The sequence below is a fragment of the Leucopleurus acutus genome, assembly GCF_964270905.1.
Source record: "Leucopleurus acutus genome assembly, chromosome: 2".
Taxonomy (NCBI): domain Eukaryota; kingdom Metazoa; phylum Chordata; class Mammalia; order Artiodactyla; family Delphinidae; genus Leucopleurus; species Leucopleurus acutus.
In genome coordinates, this window is record NC_139143.1 from 167,864,108 (window position 1) to 167,887,723 (window position 23,616).

A 23,616-nucleotide genomic window follows, 5' to 3' on the forward strand; every position below is an offset into this window, starting at 1 on the left:
GAGCGCGCCGAGCGGCGAGGTGGGCGGGGAAGCCGCGTTCGTAGCCTATCCAGACGCGCGGAGTCGCTTGCCGCGGGGTCGAAGCGCGCGCTCCTCCCCTGCCCCCACACGGCCGGGAGCCGACTTCCTTCGATTGCGCGCGCGCGGGGTTGGTGAGCGTGCGCCTCTCGAGGTCACGTGAGAGGTTTAGTCCGCACGCTCCTGGGTGCAGCCATTTTCTTGAAGCTAGCGATCCCTTCAAAGTAGGACTTTAGATGAGGAATCTAAAATGTTTTAGGGTCTAGTTGTCAGCTCTGGGGGTGAGGCTGCAAGAAAAGGCTTCTATCAGACCTCGAGATGTCTAATTCAAGTGTCCCTTGCTCCTAGGTCCTCCAATTTATTTGTTCCCTTAGTTCTTAGAACTATTGATGAAGCAAACCCAGAAAATGAGGCCTTGGACTTTTAAAGATCTCCAAGCGACGGGACCTAGGACGGAAGTCTTAGGGGATTAAGTAAGTCCTCGAGAATGGAGTCCTGGCCCTTTAAGGGTGTGTGTCAAGGGGCGGAGTCTAGGGCGGAAGTTGTAAGTCCGGGCCGAAGTCCGGCTGACGAAGGGCGGAAGTTGAGTTTGGGGCCCAAGCCGCAATCATGGCGCTGGAAGGGGAAAATGTTAGAGATTACAATTTGACTGAGAAGCAGAAGGCGATCAAGGCCAAGTATCCTCCAGTCAATCGGAAGTACGAGTGTGAGTAGGTGGCTCACTTCTCTCCTTGCCGGGGGCTTCCGGCTTCCTCTTCCATTTTGCCCCATAGGGTGGCTCAGGCATTCCCTTTTTGCCATTTATTGTAGGCTTTTATGTACTTCTCTGGGGAAGGCTGAAGGCTAAAGCCTCCTGGTCTGAGAGTCGGGAAACCCGGGCTCCCAAATTTACAGCCTTTTGAACTTTTTCTGCATATGCCTAATTACGTTTATCTTGTGGGAATTTTACTTCCGTATTAATTCTGAAGGTAACGTATTTTCAAGTGTTTGAGGGGTTGTCGCCCCCAAGTATCTCCCTCCAACTGTGGGATAGTTAGAGTGTGCCTAGGGTAGAGGACTCGGAGAGCTTTGAGTAGGGGACTTCTAAATTGGTGTCTTACCTGTATCGTGTTGTTAGCAAAAAGACCTGTTTTTGTCATTTTTAGCTTAGTGACTTTAGGCAAAAAAAATCACATAACCTCTTTGCACTCAGTTCCTTCATGTGAGGGATAAATGAGATAATAATAAATGTGAAAGTATAGTGCAGACTCTGAAGTATCTTATACTAATTGCATTTTACTTATAAGTGAGGCTGAACATACTTTAGTATGTTTGGAGTTATTTGTATTTACCTTCTGGAATGTGTATACTCATATTTTTAACCCACTTTTTGTATTGGATTGTTGGTCTTTTTTACTGTGCAGAAGTTTATTTTTATGTAGTGAAATTTGTTAACCCTTTTTATGGCTACTGGGATATCATACTTAAGAAGGCATTGCTCGCTCTGGGACTGTAAATTAATTCTCCCATGTTTTCTTCTAGTACATTTGAAAATAAAACTTTTTTTTTTTCTTAGGCCATACCACATGGCTTGTGGGATGTGGGATTTTAGTTCCCCGCCCAGGGATTGAACCTGGGCCCTCGGCAGTGAGAGCACAGAGTCCTAACTACTGGACTGCCAGGGAATTCCCCAAAATAAAACTTATATTTTAGTATAAGATACATATAGAAGAGTACACATGTTACAAATGAATTTTTGCAAACTGGATACACCTGTATAACTAGTAACCAGATCAAAAAACAGAATGTTACAGCATCCCTGAAGACCGTCTCATGCTCCTTTCTCCTCTCTCCGTATTTTTCCCATTAGCCTGACTACTAACACCATACATGAGCTTTGCATGTTTTTGTACATAATCTAAATGGAATCATGTAGTATGTATTCCTTTTGTGTTTGGCTTTTTTTGTCTCATATTTATGGGAACCGTATTTTTGCTAATAGTTATAGATTGTTCATGTTTCTAGTATTTATGGTTTTTAAAAAATATATATTTAAAATTTGAATACCTTAGGATTAGGGTAAGGTGGAAATTAAGTATCAATACCTGATAATTATTTTCCAGATGCTATAAAATCATTTATCAACAGTCTGTCTTTTCCCCTGTGATTGAAATATTCCATCTTTATCGTATACAGAATTCCTCTAACTATATTTAGGTCTGTAGCTGGACTTACTATTCTATTCCTTTGTTGTAGCTCTCTTTTTATGTGCCAGTGCCACATTTTAAATTATTGAGGCTTTATTGTATCTTTTAATATCTTCTAGGACAATCTCCCTCTCAGTACTTGCTCCTTTCCTGCCATTCTTATTGTTTTTATTTTTTTCTCTATATGTAGATAAAAATCAGCTTGTGAAGATCCATAAGAATTACTGTTGGTATCCCCTCCCCCCTTTTAATCATTTGTTTCATCTTCTCTCCATCCTGAGGCTACTTAGGGGCCCAACCCTGAATCACCTTATTAGCATAGACTCAAGTGTGGTCAGAAGGGGCTCTTTATGAATAACACTGAGTGACACTCCTGTCACTCAGAAAATGCCCAGGATTTTAAGAGCTCTGTTCCAGGAACCAGGGACAAAGACCAAGTATATATTTTCATTATACCACAAAAACATTCAGTGAAAAGCAGCAATTAGGAATGAGAGAAAAGGGCCTCCCTGGTGGCACAGTGATTAAGAATCTGCCTGCCAATGCAGGGGACATGGGTTTGAGCCCTGGTCCAGGAAGATTCCACATGCCGCGGAGCAAGTAAGCCCATGCACCGCAACTACTGAGCCCATGCACTGCAACTACTGAGCCTGCGAGCCACAGCTACTGAGCGCATGTGCCTCAACTACTGAAGCCCGCATGCCTAGAGCCCATGCTCTGCAACAAGAGAAGCCACCGCAATGAGAAGCCCATGCACTGCAACGAAGAGTAGCCCCCACTCGCCGAAACCAGAGAAAGCCCACATGCAGCAACAAACACCCAATGCAGCCAAAAAAATAAATAAATAAAATTATAAAAAAAAAAGAATGAGAGAAAAAATAAACAATAGTGTATTTTTGAGAAATAGTTGAGAAAAGACCGTTTGCTCAAAAATCCTGTTAACATTTTGTTTGGGAATTCCCTGGCCATCCAGTGGTTAGGACTCGGTACTTTCACTGCCGGGCTGGGGTTCAATCCCTTTCCAGGGAACTAAGATCCCACAAGCCTTGCAGTGAGGCAAAAAACCGAAAAAAAAAAAAAAATTTTTATGTTATGCCTTATGATTACATCTATGGAGATGATGTAATCTGTTTCCTAAGAATTGAATTTTTGCATTCCAGGGATAAATTGCACTTGGTCATTCTGGATTCCACTTGCCGACATTTTGTACACAATCTTGGCATTGATGTAATGTGAGATTAGTCTGTTTCTTCCAGCTTCATTTCTTGCCACTGACTACCTCCAGATCTACCCCAAGCTCTCCCTGTAGCCCTGTTTTTCCTTTAAGACTCAGCTCAATTGTCATCTCATATATTCATTCAGCAATATTATTGAGCACCTGTTGTGTATCAGACACTGAGCGGAAACTGGCAATAAATGAGTGAGCAGATAGATAAAGATCATCCTTAGTCTGTTGGCACATAAAGTGTTAAGTCTTGTTTCCTTTGGGAATTCTTACCTGAACCTCTTAGTCTAGCTTAGTTTATCTCTTATTCTCTCCTATAATAGAATTTTCAAAGTGGGTGGTCTCTAGAACCCTAGGTTTCCCCAGACTTTTTCAAAGGATCTGTGAAGTTAAAACTACTTTCTTAATAATACTAGATGTTACTTGCTCTTTTCACTGTGTTGATATTTGCACTCGTGGTGCAGAGGCAGTAATAGGTAAAAGTCCTGGCCCCTTGGCACAAATTGAGGCAGTGGCACCAAACTGTATTGGTAGCCATTGTATTATTTACCACTATGTACTTATAATTAAAAAAAGAAAAAGTCGTTTTTACTTAAAAATATCCTTGATGACTTGGCAAGAACTATTAATTTTATTAAATATTAACCATTGAGTACACACCTTTTTAATATTCTGTGTAACAAAATGGGAAGTATGCATAGTGTTTCTGCTTCTCAAAGTATTGATGCTTACCTTGAGGAAAAGAACTTCTGTGATTGTTTGAGTTGTGAGATGCTTTTTTTCTCGGAACACTATTTTTTCTCAAAAGAATGACTGAAAGACATACTATTGTTATTCAGACTTGGGTATTTCCAATATCTTCTTGAAAATAAAGTAATCTGTCACATCAAGGAAAATAACAATATTTGTTGGTATATTGATAATGTATATTATATAATGATAAAATTCAAGCTTTCAAGTGAAGTCAGAATTTTGGAAAACTTGTATCTGCCATCATGAGCTTCACGGTTTCCCAGTGCTTAAAGACTTTTCTGATGAGATTGGAGGTGATATTAACAAATAGATTTTTTAAAATTCTATAGAATGTGTCAACATCGATGAACTGATATTATCCCAAAAACCAATGCTTGATATTACACAATCAGGCATAGATAAGATCTGTTCTAAGCACAAGATAGAGCAATGGATTTTAATGTTACAGAGTTCGAAAAATTCATTGTTAAAGCCTCAGATTCTGCATTGCAACTAACCTTTAAAAAACCACCAGTTTCTAGTTTTGGTGAAGGAAGACTATATACAATTTTTTTCCTTACTCCGGCTGTGCTGCCCATATGCATTTTTAAAATAAATTTATTTATTTATGTATTTATTTTTGGCTGCATTGGGTCTTCATTGCTGCGGGCAGGCTTTCTCTAGTTGCGGCGAGTGGAGGCTCTTCCTTGTTGCGATGCGTGGATTTCTCATTGTGGTGGCTTCTCTTGCCGTGGAGCACGGGCTCTAGGCACACGGGCTTCAGTAGTTGTGGCTCGTAGACTCTAGAGAGCAGGCTCAGTAGTTGTGGCACACGGGCTTAGTTGCTCCACGGCATGTGGGAGTTTTGTATAAGTGGAATCACACAGTATAGATTCTTTTCTGTCTGGCTTCTTCACTCAGTATCAAACACAGCTAGATGTTAAAGTGGTGAATGGATTTTATTCAGTAACTACTGACAGCAGGGGAAAGAGGTGAGCTCCCTGACTCTTGTTAATGCATTGTATCAGTAGTTCATGCTTTTTTATTGCTGAGTAGTGTGGCATTGTATTCCTCAGTTTGTTTATCCTTTCTCTTGATGGATATGGGGTTTTTAATTTGGGGGAATAAAATTTCTGTGAACTTTCTATGTCCTTTTGTGGCCACATACTTTCATTTCTCTAGGGTTAATAAACCTGTTATTTTCTTTTAACTTGTTTGTCATCTCTGCTGATCATTGAGCCTCTTAATGCCTAAAATGTATTGAGTTCTCAGTAATATTCTGAGTAAATTAGAGATGAGCTTAAACCTTGAGTGTTACCAGAACAAGATGTGTTATGTAAACGGCACTAAACTGGGAGTCAGAAAATCTCAATTCTAGTCCCAACTCTAATCAGCAGTGTAGTCCTAAACAAGTCGCACAATCTCTCTGGATTTCAGGTTTCTTCTTGTAATTGAAGGAATTCTGTTAAATGAACTCTAAGACTTTGTTATAGCCTGAATATTCTATGATTCTAAGCAGGAAGAATTGATGGAAGTCAGGTAAGAGTGAAGGATAGACTCTAAAATCTTTTTTTTTTAATTAGTTAATTTTTTAAATTTTGGCTGCACTGGATCTTCATTGTGACACTTGGGCTTCTCTAGTTGTGGTGCGTGGGCTTAGTTGCCCTTTGGCATGTGGGATCTTTGTTCCCTGACCAGGGATCGAACTCACATGTCTTGCCTTGGAAGGCAGATTCTTAACTAGTGGACCACCAGGGAAGTCCTGACTCTGAAATCTTGAGATAACAGATCCAGTGGGAACTTGCTGTAGTAGCAGTTGTTATTTCCTAGTGTTGCTGTGAGAATATCAGGAAAAAGCTCATAAAACATATTGTAGAGTTTACTTTCCAAAACAGTTTTATTGGTCAAGGATATCAGTGAGGAGTCCTTCAAATGAAAGAAATCAACAAATATAAAACTTGGCTCTTGTTAAAAATAAAAAACTGTTTTGTTTGGGATTTGGCTAGCTGTTCATGAAAAGGTGAAATGAAATCTGGAATTTTATATCTTTGATGATGTAGTTTCTAGAATTTTGGTCATTCACACAAGTAGATATTTAGAAAAGATACTGATTTGTTTTGTTGAGGAAAAGTAACTAATGGCAGAGAATGGCATTTGTTTATTGAAAACCTGTGATGTATTATACACTTTTTAGATCACCTAGAAGACCGTGGCCGTGATGCCTTCTAGAAATTGTCATTCATTTAAATATAAATCTAGGCTTTTAAAAAAATAACACTTTAGCATCAATATGCTAATATTATGGAACTATTCTTTTATTTAATATTAACAGAATAATAACTGTGAATGCTTAGAAGAAATTTTTAAAAATAAAAAATAACCCTTAACAGAACAATTAACTTTTGTGTAAATCGTTAGTGAAAGGTGTGTGGCCAGCCCACATTTTCTTGCTGTTCAAGGATTATGTTCTTAGTAATGATCTAGAGTTATTTTCTTGTGATTTGCAAGTCAAGTTTAGTTACTTATAAGTGTTTTTTCCTCTCTCCCTCAGATTTGGATCATACAGCTGATGTCCAGTGAGTATAGCTAGAGTTTATGCCTTTGCAACCACGTGCTTAACATAGGAAGGCTGATGTTTTAATCTTGATGTCCCGAGTTTTAATTTTTCTCCTCCTCTTTTGGTTCCTTTAGGACATGCAAATGATGGTTTAAAAGCACCTTGTTTCAGTGTCATTAAACTGATTGAGACCTTTGGTTTTGTATTTATCATGTTAATTTTATTTTGACTTTCCTGACAAGTTTTCTGCTTTGCAGTGGATTATATTACACAGGGCATGAATGTATTTCTTTAGGTTACACGCATGGGGAGATACTCTGGAGGAAGCATTTGAGCAATGTGCAATGGCCATGTTTGGTTATATGACAGATACTGGGACAGTGGAGCCCCTCCAAGCAACAGAAGTAGAAACCCAAGGTAACCAATTTATTCACAAGGAAGAAATTGTTATAGATGTTCAGTATTCTATGTAAATTCAGTATATGCTCACAGTAAGAACAACAAAATTGATTATGAGCTTGTTCTTTCAACTAGCCTAAGAAATTCATTGCACTGTTAAATTTAAACCAGTTTTTTAGAGACAAGAGTTATTAAACATGATACTGTCATGGTTCTTTTTGATCCTGTGTAGGAGATGACTTACAATCTCTTCTGTTTCACTTTTTGAATGAATGGCTTTATAAATTCAGTGCTGATGAATTCTTCATAGCCCGGGTAAGCAAAAGTTTTTCTTTTTTACTGAGCAGATGCGTTCTTACCCATATTTTATAATAAGACTAGTGATTTAAAATAGAACATGTGATGCAAAACCAAGCCATACAGATGATGATTTGCAGAAATTATAATAACCATAGGCTCTTCTTGGATAACCCGAGTTTGCTTATGTATGTGCATTTTGTATTTAGATCTCTTATTATATACTTGTCACTCATCAGGATTGTGTGACAAGAACGCACCTATTGTTGCCACTGTCTCTGCACATTTTATGTCTCCCAAGTTTGAGCTGTATTTATGTCCATCCATATGTTCCTTTTGTCCCATTTGTAATTTGGCAGTTCTACCATGTTGGCCTAAGTTTAAAAATTGATGCTTTTAGTTTTCCTTAATGTGAAAAAGGAAAAGCCAAATGGAGTTTACTTGTTGCCACCAACCTCCAGAGGGAACACCTCTCCAACCTCATTGTCATCTAACACATATGGCCTTCCTTGCTTCCGTAATTCCTCCATTCTCTCCCTTACCAGCTCCACTACGTATATTCTTCCAACTGGATCATTCGTCCTACAGAACTAGGTCATTCGTCCTATAATATTATATAAAAATAGGCTGAGAGTTTTGTCAACTCTAAATAAATAAAGCTGAAAAAAATCCAGAGTGATTGAAATCCTAGGTCATGCTCCTCTATGTATCTTACAGAAAAATTCTTTTGACTCATTTTTAGATTGTACATTTTTAAGAATATGTCCCTTGAATATGTAAGAAAAAACTATTTCCTTGAAATATATAGTTTGTTATTCCGTTTTAGTTAACATTTTAGTTTTCTTTGCTTCAGAGAAGTTTTATGCTATTATCTTGAAAAGATGATAACCTAGACATGTTTTAGGAGCTAGTCTGTTATGAGCATATATTAAAGTTAAAAGAAATTTTTTTTCTTCTTCAGGAAGTAAAAGTACTTAATATTGATCAAAGAAATTTCAAATTACGGTCAATTGGGTAAGTTTTGAAAACCTTTTAAGTAGCGGGTCATGAAAGATGTTAAGTTATTCTTCAGTGAACTCAGTGGGCAGGAAGACAAATAGCAATGTTAAGTCAGAAGACCAGTTGCATCCCAGTAGGGCTTTGCAGGTTAAGCTTCTTGAGATACCTAGGAGCCAGGGTTCACCTCAGGTTTGGTGGACCAGAAACTTGTCAGAACAAAGTTGATGTGTGTTATTAAACAGGATTCCCAATTTGTTGATTTTTAGCACAAAAAATATATCATTGGTAGATGGCACAGATATTTGCATAAAGCTTAGCTTGGTGATGAGAAATGCTGATGCATCCTTTCTTATAGATCCTCACACCTGGACTCCATTTCCTTCTATTAACAAGTTATACACTTCCTTCCAGAGTTTGCAAACACTTGATTATGGCACTTTGATTGGATTTGGTGTTTTCCGAGTTTCTTCAGTCATTTAATGATATCTTTTAGGTGTTTTTTTTTTTTTTAACAAGTCTCTGTTTATTCATACTTAGATATAGGTTATTTTTACTCTTTTATTTTTGTGTACAGATTTACTTAACAGTCACGGTTTCTAGGACAGGTTCAGGTAACTAAAAAGCCTTTATAAGTAGTTTATATTCTCTAGACCCAAGGTATGCTGCAAACCCAATCTGGAGCAAAATGGGAAATAACATCTTTCTAAAGATAGGCTTAGAAATCCTAATCTAGTAATTTAAGATGTTTCCTTTCTCGGGTAGCAGGGCTGAGTTATATCTTGCTGCTAGGCCACCATTCACAGGGATAGCCAAGAAAACAGGGTACAGACCACCAAAAACAAGACCAACCAATTCACTTCATGTGAAGGTACAGGTTTCACAATGCAAATCACCTGTATTCAAAGGTAAACTTACAAAATCTTTATAAGATACGTGTGCCGTCAAAAATGGGACCTCTGCCATTGCTAAGCCAGCAGGTATATGAGCCTGTGTCACATGTAAGATTCGTCGAAAAAGACTATCTGCTATTAGGCCATAGAGGGCAGCATTAAGTCCAACATATGTTGATCCATTTTCAAGCAGATTCCTTTCTGTTTTGGAATTTGGTTAATTTTTCTGGTTGTGATATCAAGTTCTCCTTGACAGTATCATCTGGTTCACGATTTTCCATCTTGAGCTTTACACTTTCCTCCCAGCACTCACTGCCTCCTCTGGTCTTATTCAGCCACGTGAGGGCTCACTCCAACCCTTACGCAGCTCTTTTAGGTTATTTTTATATAGAGCTTATCTTTTCTATTTTATGTTGAATTTTTTTAGTTTCTTTTTGTAAAGTGAGAGCTTTTATTATCTCCTCCTCCCTTTTTTTATGGGTAAGAAAACAGGGTTGTCCAAGGGTACTTAGCTAATAAATAGTTGAACAGAATTTTAAAATGTTGCTCTTTCTACTACTGCTTCTGCTACTGTGATCTTCAGCCACATTAGTGTTGAAGGGAGAGAGGATGTTCATCCCAGGTTCCAGGGCAGTACCCTTCTAGGGCCTTCCATGTACACACCATGGACATTTTTTGAAAAGTTATAAAATACAAACCAAGTTCAGACTGTATTACAGAATCTAGTATTTTGCCTTTATGGTGTTCAGACGTGCTTTCTCCAGTGGAAGATATTAATTAGTTCTGTAGTCCTGAGTACAATGAAAATTTTGAACATGCTACTCTGTTGTGAACCAATATTCATTAAACAATGTTTATTGAGAATCTACCTATGTACATTATACTAGGACACTTTTTTTTTAAGAGCAACTATCAACCTTCTTGAAATGGCTGTTGTACACATAAGTCCCTCAACAGCTGTATCTGCTAACAATCAAATTGAAATTTATAGCTCCCTTCCCCCTCCATCTCTTTTGGCTTTCTAGTATCTAAACCACATTTATAAGGCTTATTTTAAAATGTGGAAAGAGAGAATAAATGTTAAATCCTGGAAATCTTAATCATGTTTCACTTTTCCTTCTCAAGGTGGGGAGAAGAATTCTCATTGTCCAAGCACCCTCAGGTATGTTTTTAAATCCAGCCATTAGAAACATTTTATACTACCTTACCATAAAGTCAGTAAATGTGACAGTGAACTAGTTCTAATAAGTTGGTGTAAAGTCCTAAATTTTTCTCAGACTAATATGACCTGTTCAGTCATATTATGTTAAAACACTGATTTCACACACCTGATTTGGAGGATTAGGAATCAGCACTTGGGTCATAAGGTCAGGTTTGTTACAGAGTTGTGGGGTGTAAAAATCCCTTTGCCTTATCGAGTTTTGATGTCCTCCCCCGTAATGAAGGTGTTGGACTAGATGTTCTCTAAAGTGTCTTCTGCCTTTTGTGCTTCTCCAGATTCAGTATTTGTCAGCATGTATGGCTTCACTCTATACGAGTTAAATCTGTTGGAATAGGGGTAGGCAATTTTTTTCCTAATGTTTTGTGCTTTGTGGGCAGAGAATGATGGAAGAGCAACTATTCAACTCTTCTCTTATATATAGCACTAAACAGCCAAGGACAACACATTAATGAATGAATGTGGATGTGTTCCAGTAAAACTTTTTTTAAACATTTCCTCCACTACTATTTAGAAATGTAAAAACCATTCTTAGTTCGTGGGGCTGTACAACAATAGGTGGCAGGCCGGATTTGGCCTTCAATTTGTAGTTCGCTGACTCCTGTGTTTAGGCCAAAGAGACCTAAGTTAGTTGGAGGTGACTGGAAAATCCTGTTTGCTTCCGGTAGCTGCAATAGAATTTCTTCAACCACAGTGCAATAAAATGAAGCCTGGGAGGGAGCCTCGGGGAAGAGAAGCATAAAAAGAACAGAAGCCAGTAGAGAGGGAGCATGTGGACTGAAAACAAATTATTTTTATAATACAAATGACAGTGGCATTTTCTTTTGAGTTTGTTATATTTGAGATACCTATTAGACATCTAAACGGAGATGGTGGATAATAGGCATTTGACTGCCATTCAGAGAAGAGAATAGGCCGGGTTCCCAGGGCCCAGGTTCGACTGTATGGAAGAAGCCTTAAGAAGGAGCCCTGACCCAAACAGTAGGAAAGCTTTGTGTTCTTGGATTCAACCCATCTGATAAATGAAAAAGCTGATGCCCAGAGAGGTCAGACCGCTTCTGTATCCAGTTGCAAACAAAGCCAGGACTATAATATGCTTCGTCTCCTAACTCAGTGATTTTTCTGCTGTACATATTTGCCTCTCATTTTTACTGGATCAGTGGATAATACTATACTAATTTGATAACTAATTGTTTCGTCTGAGTTTTTCAGAGCAATATTAGAATTTTGACTTTCTGCCAATCGTTGCTAGAGTTAATGATTCTGATTTTGATGTCCTTTTCCTTCCTGTTTTTTCTTTAACCCCAATTTCAGGGAACTGAAGTCAAGGCAATAACATATTCAGCAATGCAGGTCTATAATGAAGAGAAGCCAGAAGTTTTTGTGATCATTGACATTTAAGACACACACAAAAAAGAGCCTCCCTATGAAGAACTGCTTTTTCTCTTCCTTTTGAGAAGATACCATGATACCATGGTATAAATTCTGCAGTATCTTAATATATGGAGATTTGCAGAACAGAAATTTTTAAATTAAAATGTGACTTACAGAAATGGAAAATCTAGGTACAGCCTTGGTCTGTGTTATCCAAATATTCAAAGTTTAAAGAAACCTTTAGGTGGCAAGTATGGTATCTCATTTGTTAATTCCCTGCCGTAGCAGCAGGTGCCTTACACCCTTCCCATGGAATGCCAGCCCTCCAGCCTGGTCCCAGAAAGGATCATTGATCTAAGAGCAGCCTGAGAGACTCTGAAGCCCCCATGCTCTTACTGAATGCAGCTTGAAAAAAAAGAAATTTGAGGAATCCTACAACCAGGATTTTGCTTTTCTTCCAAATTGGTTAACACATATATTTTCTATACGTACATGAAAAGAGGTCGTTTTAGATTGCTGTGGGAAAGAGCCATCCTGTAATCCAGTTGGTTTTCTCAGATGAAACAATTATAGTTGAACAATTGGAAGGCTTCTCTAGAAAGAGCCCTGATTTACTGTTCTCACTTTTTTCTAAGCACTGAAGTATTGACACTTTCCTGTTTTCCCATAAGAAAAATTTGATGCATGTACAAATGGGCCCTTCTTTCTAACATATAGTTTTATATTAAAGCCATTATATTTAGAGAAGAAAAGGAGAATTTTTTAAAATGTCTTTGGTTTTTAAAAATTACCTAAGCTTTTCATTCCTAAGGAGACAGGAGGCCAGGAAAACAACTTTAAAATGATCTGAACTTTTCAAAGTAGATAACCTTTGAAAACATGAGGCTGCTTTCATTTGATTTGCAGCATTATTCCATTCTCTATTCATTGATTGAGGTATTCTTCCTTGTGATGCAAGAGTTTGCAAAGTTGCTATTTATTCACACATATGTGAAAAAAGATTGCCACTGGGTGCTGCCAAATATCATTATAGTGTGCTGAACTTGACCTAAAAGGAAGAGATTGTCTGTGAGCTTTCTAACTTTTCTCTCGGAGCACCACATTATTTTTACTCTGGGGATTTTTTTTTTTTTTCCTCCTGGGCTGCACCACACGACATGTGTGATCTTAGTTCCCTAAACAAGGATCGAGCCCGTGCCGCCTGTCTTGGAAGCTCGGAGTCCTATCCACTGGACCGCCAGGGAAGTCCCTCTCTGGGAATTTAACAGAAAGCAGCGGGGCGTAATGAAGACAAGGGCAAGAGCCTGTGAGGTTTTTTTTGTTTGTTTTTTGTTTTTGCGGTACGTGGGCCTCTCACTGTTGTGGCGTTTCCCTTTGCGGAGCACGGGCTCTGGACACGCAGTCTCAGCGGCCATGGCTCACAGGCCTAGCCGCTCCTCGGCATGTGGGGATCTTCCCGGACAGGGGCACGAACCCGCGTCCCCTGCATCAGCAGGCGGACTCTCAACCACTGCGCCACCAGGGAAGCCCGAGCCTGTGGTTTTTTTTTTTTAAGTTATTATTATTTTTTATTTATTTTGCGGAACGGGGGCCTCTCACTGTTGTGGCTTCTCCCGCTGCGGAGCACAGGCTCTGGACGCGCAGGCTCAGCGGCCATGGCTCACGGGCCCAGCTGCTCCGCAGCATGTGGGATCTTTCCGGACCGGGGCACGAACCCGTGTCCCCTGCATCGGCAGGCGGACTCTCAACCACTGCGCCACCGGGGAAGCTCCGAGCCTGTGGTTTTAATAGTAGCTCTTCAAATGGATACACAGCAGGATCTCTGAGGTAGCACGCCTTTACCTTCTTTATTCTCAGGCATATTTTATGTGTAAATTGTGGACCTCCAAGCAAAACAATGTCTAGAAGAATCTCTTTACCTTTTGTTAGGATGAATTTCCAGCCTGAGATGGGGCTCTTTCTTTCGACTCCTTTACACATCATGGGCTACTTGGGGGGGTTGATTGTGCAAGTGAACAATGGGATACTGTGAGGGGAATGGGAGAGCTGAAGCCAAAGTAAGAAGAGCTCTTGGGATGTATTAAGCCAAGTAGGGTACACATTTGACTTGGTGGGGTGGGGGGAAAGCATAGCCATATCTCTTAACCACCAGAGCTGTATAATGGGGCTCAATAAAAACAAGGCAGATGTAATTATGCAAGACAAATTATATTTTCTTATTTTTAATAAATTTATAACATTACAATTTCAGGTAAATTTTAAAATTTAGTTTGTGTTAGTTTTAAAATATGCCAAAACAAAGATACTGAATAGAAGGAAAATGAGTATGTTACCCTTTATACGTGAAGTGTTGGCATTCTTGATCCATCAGTAGCAGCACATGTTTTATTTATTTTTAGTTTATTTATTGAGATGGTTGCACCGTGCTCTCACCAGATTCTTCTGCTAGTTTCAAGTATGTGTCTTTCCCTAAGGAACAGATTTCCCCCATTGCAGAGCTAATTCTCCTTCCCCATAACGTACCCACCCATCTTCACTTCTGTCTTACTTCTGGGCTGCCGTTCTCATTTCTGAAGATGTCGGGTAGCAAATCCGCTGCCCAAGGAGTCAGGCAGGTAATGGGAGGGCTGCAGGTGTTGAACTGAGGGTTTACGCAGGGGCCAAGCGGGCAGCTGCCTCTCAGCTCCAGCCCTCATTTCTAATGGGAATACAAGCCTAGGGTGGCAGTTTTTCATAAAACCCCAGCGAGTGGGATTTTTATGTAAAACCTCCCAAGTTTTTGGAAAGAAACCCAAACCACTGTGGGTCATCACAATGAAGTACAGACAGGTTGTGTGTGGGCAGAATCTGGTCCACAGGTTGCTAGTCTGCAGCTCCGTTTTAAAACCGAGCTCAGGGAATTCCCTGGCAGTCCAGTGGTTACAACTTGGTGCTTTCACTGCTGTGAGCCTGGGTTCAATCCCTGGTAGGGAAACTAAGATCCCACAAGCCTCGCAGAGTGGCCAAAAATAAATAAATTTTAAAAACCCAACTCAAATCACATTTCCACAATGCCTCCCTTACCATTCAGCCTTCAGGGGTCTCTGAACTATGCTTCTCTAGTTAGCTTTAAAGATTTGCAGGCTTATTCAATTTTATAATTGTTTAATGTTCACTAGTCTCATACCTCTGAATAGAAGGAAAGCTCCTAGATGGCACATAATAGATGGTCAGTTACTACTTAGTGGTCAGTGGATTAAGCATCTTAGAGCGACGTCAAACTCTTAGGCAGAGACTACAGGTCAGCTCCTTGAGCATATCTATGAGAACATAAGAATCCCAAGCCACAAGCCTCAGTTCCTAGCCTTTGCTCTACTACTGTTTGACCTTGGACCTACTTCCTCATCTATGTATTATAGGTGTGTATTAGTGATTCCTCAATTCCTTTCCAGTTCTAAGTTTCTGTGATCTAGTAATATTTTAAACAACTGAGCTGAGAAAAAGAAGGTATCTTACTGGAACAATTTAGCCTAAAAGGTCCAGATCACACCATCCAGGTCTGCTCACTAATCAGACAGTCATTGTCATGGGTACAGGGCTGTGTTACATGATGGCAGTGACTTTTCAGGAAAGTAACAGTAGTGATGTGATGACTTTTTCTCACTGGTGCCTCTCCAAGAAGGCTAAGTGGTTATGTGTGTCCTTACAGCCACCCTTGTTAGTTCTCTTTCCACCTTGCTATTACCACTTGGGCTTTGGAAGAGAATGTTCAAAAAGAAATGGTGGAAAAAGTACAGTTTATACCCTCCTCAAAGCGGGGGAAGCGCACCAAGTGGACTACAGTTCTGCCCCTTCCTGAAGTCTGAGCTTCAGAAGGTTTGGGGAATTCCAGATTGAGACTGAGAATGTAGTTTCTTCATCTACAAAAACCAGGGGGTGGGAGGGGGGGACAGGAAATTGGAAAAGATAGCTTCCAAAAGCTCCTTCCAGAGCAAACTTCCTCAGAATTTAGTGACTGTAGTAATTTATCAATGTTTTTTCCCATATAACATGCTCTGTACTTTTTTGTTCTGTTGCCTGTAAAATGAACAATTAATGTTGAATTCTGGACATGCAAGAAAGTAGTCTTAGGGCCAACATATTTATTTTGTCATAAACACATATCCAGGTCTCCTCTGTACAAAACATTTTCCCAGATGCTTTCTGTATATTACCCATTTGTCCTTTCAGCAATTCTATATGTAGTACAGTTGTCCTACATTTTACAAATAAGGGGATTAGTGACACCTAAAACCTACTGGCTAGAAGAGGCAGATTTGGGACTTAGGACTCTGTTCATTGTATTTATACGATATCTTTTAATATATAACAGATCACATTTATGTTCTGTTCTTTTGATCCAGGTAACAGCCCTGTGAGGTTAGCACAACAGCTCTCATTACTCAAGTTTTATTTTATTTTTGGCTGCGTTGGGTCTTCGTTGCTGCGCGCGGGCTTTCTCTAGTTGTGTCGACGGGCTTCTCATTGCAGTGGCTTCTCTTGTGGAGCATGGGCTCTAGGCACGCAGGCTTCAGTAGTTGTGGTGCACAGGCTCAGTACCTGTGGCTTGCGGGCCCTAGAGCACAGGCTCAGTAGTTGTAGCGCCCGGGCTTAGTTGCTCTGCAGCATGTGGGATCTTCCTGGTCCAGGGCTCGAACCTGTGTCCCCTGCATTGGCAGGCGGATTCTTAACCGTTGCGCCACCAGGGAAGCCCTCAAGTTTTATATATAAGGAAACACTTTACATTTGGGTGATATTTGTAAGGTGCAACTCAAAAATAGATGATTGACCATGGCTGTCTCATTTTCTCTGACACATACTCTAAAAGTTCAAAAGATAATGTTATTTAGCAAAAACATTTTGACTATAGAAATATCTTGTCTCAGGACAAGACAGTAGAAAATAGTGGGTTTATACTATTTTTTCCCATTGCCAAATAAATACACAACTGTGTGTGTTTTTTAAATTACTTCCAAATACAAACTTTAAGTACATTAGAGTCATGGATTCACATCCTGACCATGTCACTCACTGGCTATATGACTTTGGGAAATTTCTTGAACCTCTCTGAGGCTGGGTTTCTTCAACACTGAAATGGAGATAGTGACTACTCACCGACCAGGTGTCCCCAGCTTTGCTACCATAGTTAAGAATCTTATTTTGTAGAAGAAGAGAAAGGGAGTAATTTTGGAATTATACTTGGAACTGTGGAATTTAAACACTACTGTGCTAAGAGTTTTATTTTGAGGATTTTGGGGGTACAGTGGTTAACAGCACAAACTGGAGCCAGATCATGGGGGTTCAAGTCCTGGTTCCACCATTTACTAACTGTCCACTTTGGGGCATGTTGCTGAATCTCCGTGTGTCTCAATTTCCAAATTTTAACTCGTGACAATAGTTGTTGAGAGAATTAAATAAATGTATACACATAAAACTCAAGACAGTGCCTGGCACATAGTAATGCTCAGTGAGGGCTAGTACTATTATTGGGACAAGCTTAAAAGCTAACAGCCCCCTTACTTTTTCACCTTTTAATTTTTTTACTTTTTTTTTTTTTGCGGTACGCGGGCCTCTCACTGCTGTGGCCTCTCCCGTTGCGGAGCACAGGCTCCGGACGCGCAGGCTCAGCGGCCATGGCTCACGGGCCCAGCCGCTCCGCGGCATGTGGGATCCTCCCTGACCGGGGCATGAACCCGTGTCCCCTGCATCGGCAGGCGGACTCTCAACCACTGCACCACCAGGGAAGCCCCACCTTTTAATTTTTTAAAAAGGCCACAGCGCTTGGTTAGGGGGTGACCAGCCTGAGGATAACCCTGGAGCCAGTGCCATTCTGCCAGAGTCTCTTGTTTATTAAGAAGGGCAAACAAAGCCACTCCCTTCTGCTTCTCCTGCTTTCTCTTCAGACTTTTTCCTTTCCTGCTTCTCTACTCCAAATCTTTCCTATGTTAGTCTAGTTTTCTTTCTTCCATTATCAGAGTTGAGCTGTTTTCAAAAGCTGTGCTTGTCCCTTTATGCCAAGCTGGGTGCCTTTCTACAGGACCCCCATTTTACTGTCCCATCCTGATTCCCTTGCAGCTCGAAGTATTAACCATTCAAGGGGTGTGTCACAATTAGAAGAAAGATGAATCAATTATAGGGTAACTTTGTTTCTGCCTTTATGTTCCCATGGCCTCTCCAAGTCTTCTCTCAGTACCAGTGTAGCCCGCCCACCATCACCCACCATCAAAGTTCACACCATACAACTCACCAGTTCCTACCTTTGAATTCTTGTGCAGATTCTTTTTCTCTTTGTTTTACAACAATTGCATAAAGTTCCTTAAGTCAGCTAATGTGTGTAGTAGTCAACTCTGCTTTGAAGTTGGAAGCACCTTAAGGAGCAAGGGAACTGGCTTCTGGTTATTATTTGTACCTTCTATCTTTTAATGGTCTGTTTCAGTGATGCTTCCAGTTCTTCCTGATTCCAAAGCCCCCTGGTGACATGCTCCTTAGGGAGAGATCTTTAATGTCGTGTTTTCATATCCAAATTCTGAGTTCCTTGTTTTTATCAACAGTGCTCTTATCCTTCCACAGCCCACATAGGAGTTTTCTTGAACTCCTCTTACACTTCCATCCCCTGTACTCAACTATTTGCTAGTTTTCCTTAGTTATACTGATCATTTATTTTTTCCTTTCATTGTGTCTCCTAATTGGATGTTATTTCCATTATTCAAGGTGTAGCTTAAAATCATCTTTTTTTTTTTCATTTTAAATATAGCATTGCTATTTTACATGTTGGCATTAAGGACCATTTTTGTTATCTGTATTTATTTTTGAGTAAAAACGAAATTAATAAATGTGATACTCTCCCCACCCAAATTTTTTGTCTGAATTCCATTTAGGAATCTGGGTGCTTGGTAGATATTGAGACATTGGTTGGGTGAATAAATGGATGTACTTCTGGCTGTTGGTACTATCTACCACACATCGTCATTGGCCATATATGTCTGTCTCTCCAGCTGGAATGTAAAATTCCCCCAGGATTTTATTTCATTTCTCTCCCTTGCATGTGACAAGGGTTCCCGAAGTCACTACAAATGCCTCATCTTCCAATATGTGGATGTTTATATGTATGTTACCTAAAGGTAGGAGTCAAGGCCTCTCCTTCCAGTTTCCTTCTTGAAACCTCCTAAATTTTCTGAACTTGGCCAAGTCTTTTCACCACTCTAAGCTTCAGTTTCTTCATCTGCCATAATACAGTAGTACCTACCTCACCTGGCTGTCAGGCTAAAACATTTGTTGCTCAATTTTTCTCTAAAAGAGTTATGACTCCCTGAAAAAGGAAGGAGGGGAGGGAGGCAAGACAGGTAAACTAAAAAACGTCAGTGAAGTGACCACAGAATCTGGAGAGCTAGGCTCTCATCCGGTACATCTCTTCCAGCAGCAGCGAGGCCAAGGGCGCGGTCCCCCCTTTGTGTGACGGGGGTGGGGAGGAATGGGGGTGACGCCCAAGGCAGTGACCCTCTGTGACGCACAGACTGCACTGTGGGAACCCAGAGTAGAGGTAAAGGACACTAGCTCCCCCTGGCGGTAGGGCGGCGGTTTCGGACACCGCTAGCCAACCCACTGCGTGGGCTGGACTCAATGACGGGTCCGTTCTCAAGCCTCAGTTTCCTCCTGTTTTAAATGGGGAGGCATGTGTGCCTACCTCAGCGGCCTTGGATCGAGTAGGGACCCGGCAAATAGGGGCTCTTTATCGGGTGCACACTGCACACAACACAGCGTTTTCTATTCATCTTGCACCCCCAGAATTTAGCTTTAGGGGTGTCTGGTATGTCGGGGCCCTCTACGGGGAACTTCGGGGTTCTCTACGGGGATCTCGCTGCTGGACTCTGTGATAACTTTCCAGGAAAAGTAGTTGTGCGGGAAACGGGACTGAAAAGGAAAAGAAAGGTTCCTACTCCTTAATCCCACTCACTGGTGCAGTCCTCCCGGAGAGTAGGATGAAGCCACGTGGTCAACCGCCTGAGCGCGAACAGATGTTGCTGCTGCTTAGGGGAAAACAGGGCTTTCATTTTTTAACACGGCCCCCAAATACTGGAGCGTCTGGTGCAGGTGCCATTTTCCACTGCTGTATTCCTTGTGGATTTTTTTCCTCCAGGGGAAAAAAAGTTTAAAATAAACTCAAATATGCAAGAAAAGACACATAATCTTCTTGTATTTCAGCGTTTAACCTTTTTGAATTATGCAAGAAAGTGCCACTTCCTTATTGGATAATTTTCTTTTTTCGTAGGAGATTAAGCAATGGTGTCTGCATATACAGTACTACTGAACGGATATACTTGTCATGTTTGAATTGCATACATAACCTCAATTATGGGAATGAGGACGGTGCTTTATGCCAAAGTCGTTTCAAGTTATTTTCCAAAACAAAAATTTAATGGCAATACTTGAAGTAAAGCAAAGACATTTATTTTTCTTTCCAAATTAATCTGAAGGCTTCTTTAAATAAGACATCTTTCTTGGTTTCTCTGGTATGGCATTTAACTTGAATAAAAACTGATTTAATTCAATTCATTGATGGAATACAAATGTGTAGCAATAAAGTTTCACAGTGCTTGGAGAGTGTTCTGGTTTCTTTTTCAAAAGCAAAGAAAACATTAAAGCTTGCAAAATTTCAGGATATAGTATTTCAGTCACATATTCCTAATATAGTTCTTTAATTACTCTGAATTACTGTGTGAATTCCCAGACTGCAACCCATGATCAAATAAAAATGCAAATACACCTCAAAGTAAAAATGGGCTATTTTAATTTAGTGTCCAACTATTTGACCCTAATAAAAAGTTTAGATGAGGGGGCATACACAATATCTTAAGATTTCACAAAAATTAATATTTTCCTGGACTGGGCAACCATATTTTAATTTTTTTCCCTTAATGATAGGGTTGCGAACCAGTGGACTGGAATGTGAAATGGTTCCACTGCCCAACTTTAGCATCTATCTATCTGGGGAGAAAAAGGGAAACCTTGACTAGGGGACCTATTTTGCACATAAAAGACACTGGAAAGATTAAAAAAAATGTATCCAGGCCCCATCTGCCAGAGATTCTGCTTTACTTAGGCATCTGTATTTTTGAAATTTCCACAAGTGATTCTCAAGTGCAGCCAAGGTTGAGAACTACTATCTAGGTAAAAATGTTCCATTTTTTTCCCTTATAGGCTGAATAAAATAATTTACTCAATAAAAGAATTAAGCAGTTGTAAATAATATCAACAAGGAATTAAAAGATTTTCCCAGTGGGAAAATCAAGAAACTATATAATGGATCTGTGTATCTAGAAATCCAAAAGAGTGAAGTAAAGTATAATCAGTTCTTAGATATACTTTACAAGTTGTCTTTAATAATGTTTGCAAATGATCTAATCAAGCCCAAAGGTAAAGAGATGACTGGCATTACCCTGGTCACTGGTTTCCTATCTAAAGATGATGAAGTACCAATGGCTTTTGCTGGTGTGAAGAAAATTAAAAGAGGCAGGGAAAAGTGTTTATCATGCTTTTAAGTAAATACATTTCAAAATATTTTGCATTTAAAAGTTAAGAGTCCCGGGACTTCCCCGGTGGTCCAGTGGTTAAGAATCTGCCTTCCAATGCAGGGTACAGGGGGTTGATGCCTGGTCAGGGAACTAAGATCCCACAGGCCGTGGGGCAACTAAGCAACTACTGAGCTGGCGTGCCACAACTAGAGAACCCACGCACTGCAACTAGAGAGAAGCCCACACGCCACAACGAAGACCCAGTGCAGCCAAACAAAATAATAATAATAATTAAGAGTCCCCTGGCTTCTCCTGTGTGTGGCTTATTAACATATTTCACTTTTCATTGGCATTAACACATGTACTTTAGGGAGAAGGCTGGTAAGTTAGAAAATGAAGTTTATAGATTCTCTGTGGATTTCATTTTTCTGTTCTATTCATGGCTCAATTGGCATGAATAGTTGAGAAACTCCTGTATCAAAATAAAATATTAATTATACTTCACAATATATAAAATTGGCTAAGTAATGCCACTTGTGTGACAACCTGAATTTTTATCATTGAAACTCTTGTAACCAAAGTCACATCCTTTACATAATATTTATTCTGTATAGGATTTATCCACATACAATGACATCAGCTTTAAAACAATTGACTGTAATTTGTATAAACTCATAAAATAGAGTAATACACAACACACCTCAGTGATTTAAGCTGATATTCTAGGATTCAGAAAATCTGATCATTCTAATTCCTATTTTTGCCACTGTTTCACTGGGTTGTCTTAGGCAGGTTGCTTTACTGTTCTGTGCCTCAATTTCTTTACCTTTCATGTGATAAATGTCCTATTTCATAGATATGTAAAGAATAACATAAAAATTATTAAATACTTTGCAAATATAAAATGCTATATAAATGATAAATAGTAATACTGATCCACTCTAATATAAAATAACTTAGAACTTTCCATTTATAATCTAAAGTTTGGTCCTCCAGTACCTACTGTTATCACCCTTCCCAGTTAAACACATCTTATGCTGTACTGTTTTTAGTGATTTTTCCATAGTATTAATTTTAGGACTCCAAACATATATAACCAATATGAGTGGAAATTTCAATATATCTTAGCATGACTCAGCAAAATAACTAACGAATTGAGTTCTGAGCTCATAAGTAACTGAAACACTAAACTTTTTATCCATTAAGCAGTAACTTGGCCACATAAAAGCAGTAACTGTGTTTGATTTCATCACTCAGACATACAATATTGAAAAATTTGTTCTTAAAAAGGTCTTAAGATATATGATAACTATAGAAGGAACCTTGTAAAGATGTGATTTGCTGCTCTATGGTTACCAGCTTATAAGTGCAAGGAGTAACAGGAGTAATGAAGTGAGACTGTAATGCTCAAAGGGAATTCAAAAAGTGATACAGCCCAAGGTTTTCAGTGCTGGACTCCTGAGCTCTGCAGTGTCTGGGGAAAGGTTTGTAGGGAGCTTAAACCAGAGCAGCTCTATCCTTTAGAGTTTCCTTAAATGTTGAACTTCTCTATGAAACAATTCATTTGAAGAAGGGGTTTCTTGGGAAAAAAAATCTTTTAACCCACTGGCCTAGTCAATTTTGCTTCCTCCAGACAGTAGGCATGACTCAGTGGTGCTTTATTTTGCAAAACTTCATCCTATCAACCGGATCTTGAGGACCATAGATTTAGAAGGGTGTTCAGAAGCTGATAAAAGAGCATTCTTGTAAGAGCAAACTTTGGTCTAACCAACTTCCATTATTTTCCTAACATTAAAAAGAAAAAGGGCTTCCCTGGTGGCGCAGTGGTTGAGAGTCCGCCTGCCGATGCAGGGGACACGGGTTTGTGCCCCCGTCCGGGAAGATCCCACATGCTGCGGAGCGGCTGGGCCCGTGAGCCCGTGAGCCGTGGCCGCTGAGCCTGTGCGTCCGGAGCCTGTGCTCCGCAACGGGAGAGGCCGCAACAGTGAGAGGCCCGCGTACCGCAAAAAAAAAAAACAAAGAACAAAAAAAATTGGCATAAATAAAGCTTATATTAACAGATTATACCCCTATGTAATATTTTCCCACATTTAAGAGCCAAAGAATTCAGTTTTCTTAGAAACCATTAATAGTTACGCTCTAGAAAAGAATTGGTCTCTAAAGTCTTAGATAAATATGATGATACTGGAG

General features: G+C 39.8%; 1 protein-coding gene, 1 long non-coding RNA gene and 1 pseudogene across 5 annotated transcripts; 1 reads left to right on the forward strand and 2 right to left on the reverse strand.

The window, feature by feature from the left end:
- The first annotated feature begins 217 nt into the window (after nt 1-217).
- On the forward strand, nt 218-12,908 carry ZBTB8OS (zinc finger and BTB domain containing 8 opposite strand). 3 transcript variants are annotated; one of them, XM_082833696.1, is made up of 7 exons: nt 218-491; nt 6,713-6,737; nt 7,014-7,135; nt 7,350-7,432; nt 8,376-8,428; nt 10,429-10,465; nt 11,837-12,908. In XM_082833696.1, the coding sequence occupies exons 3-7, from the start codon at nt 7,063-7,065 to the stop codon at nt 11,921-11,923; spliced, it is 333 nt and encodes a 110-aa protein (XP_082689822.1). In that variant the 5' UTR covers nt 218-491; nt 6,713-6,737; nt 7,014-7,062; the 3' UTR covers nt 11,924-12,908. The 3 variants fall into 3 exon arrangements, with proteins under 3 accessions (XP_082689822.1, XP_082689821.1, XP_082689823.1); XM_082833695.1 differs by lacking the exon at nt 218-491 and adding an exon at nt 579-724; XM_082833697.1 differs by lacking the exon at nt 218-491 and adding an exon at nt 696-728.
- Nucleotides 8,439-10,411, reverse strand: LOC309958066 (transmembrane protein 126A-like; annotated as a pseudogene). The gene has a single exon. The product of its transcript is annotated as a transmembrane protein 126A-like (transcript).
- A 126-nt stretch (nt 12,909-13,034) lies between the features above and the next one.
- On the reverse strand, nt 13,035-15,785 carry LOC309958068. Its single transcript, XR_014326001.1, has 2 exons — nt 13,673-15,785; nt 13,035-13,430 (listed from the first exon to the last, which is right to left on the reverse strand). It is a non-coding gene; the product is annotated as an uncharacterized lncRNA (long non-coding RNA).
- Nucleotides 15,786-23,616: the final 7,831 nt, after the last annotated feature.

Excerpts from the sequence above, each read along its gene's own strand:
- ZBTB8OS (XM_082833695.1), top strand. The coding sequence starts at position 628 with ATGGCGCTGGAAGGGGAAAATGTTAGAGATTACAATTTGACTGAGAAG. Across the intron at positions 7,433-8,375 it reads ATGAATTCTTCATAGCCCGG|GAAGTAAAAGTACTTAATAT; the intron begins GTAAGCAAAAGT and ends TTTCTTCTTCAG. Across the intron at positions 8,429-10,428 it reads TTCAAATTACGGTCAATTGG|GTGGGGAGAAGAATTCTCAT; the intron begins GTAAGTTTTGAA and ends TTCCTTCTCAAG.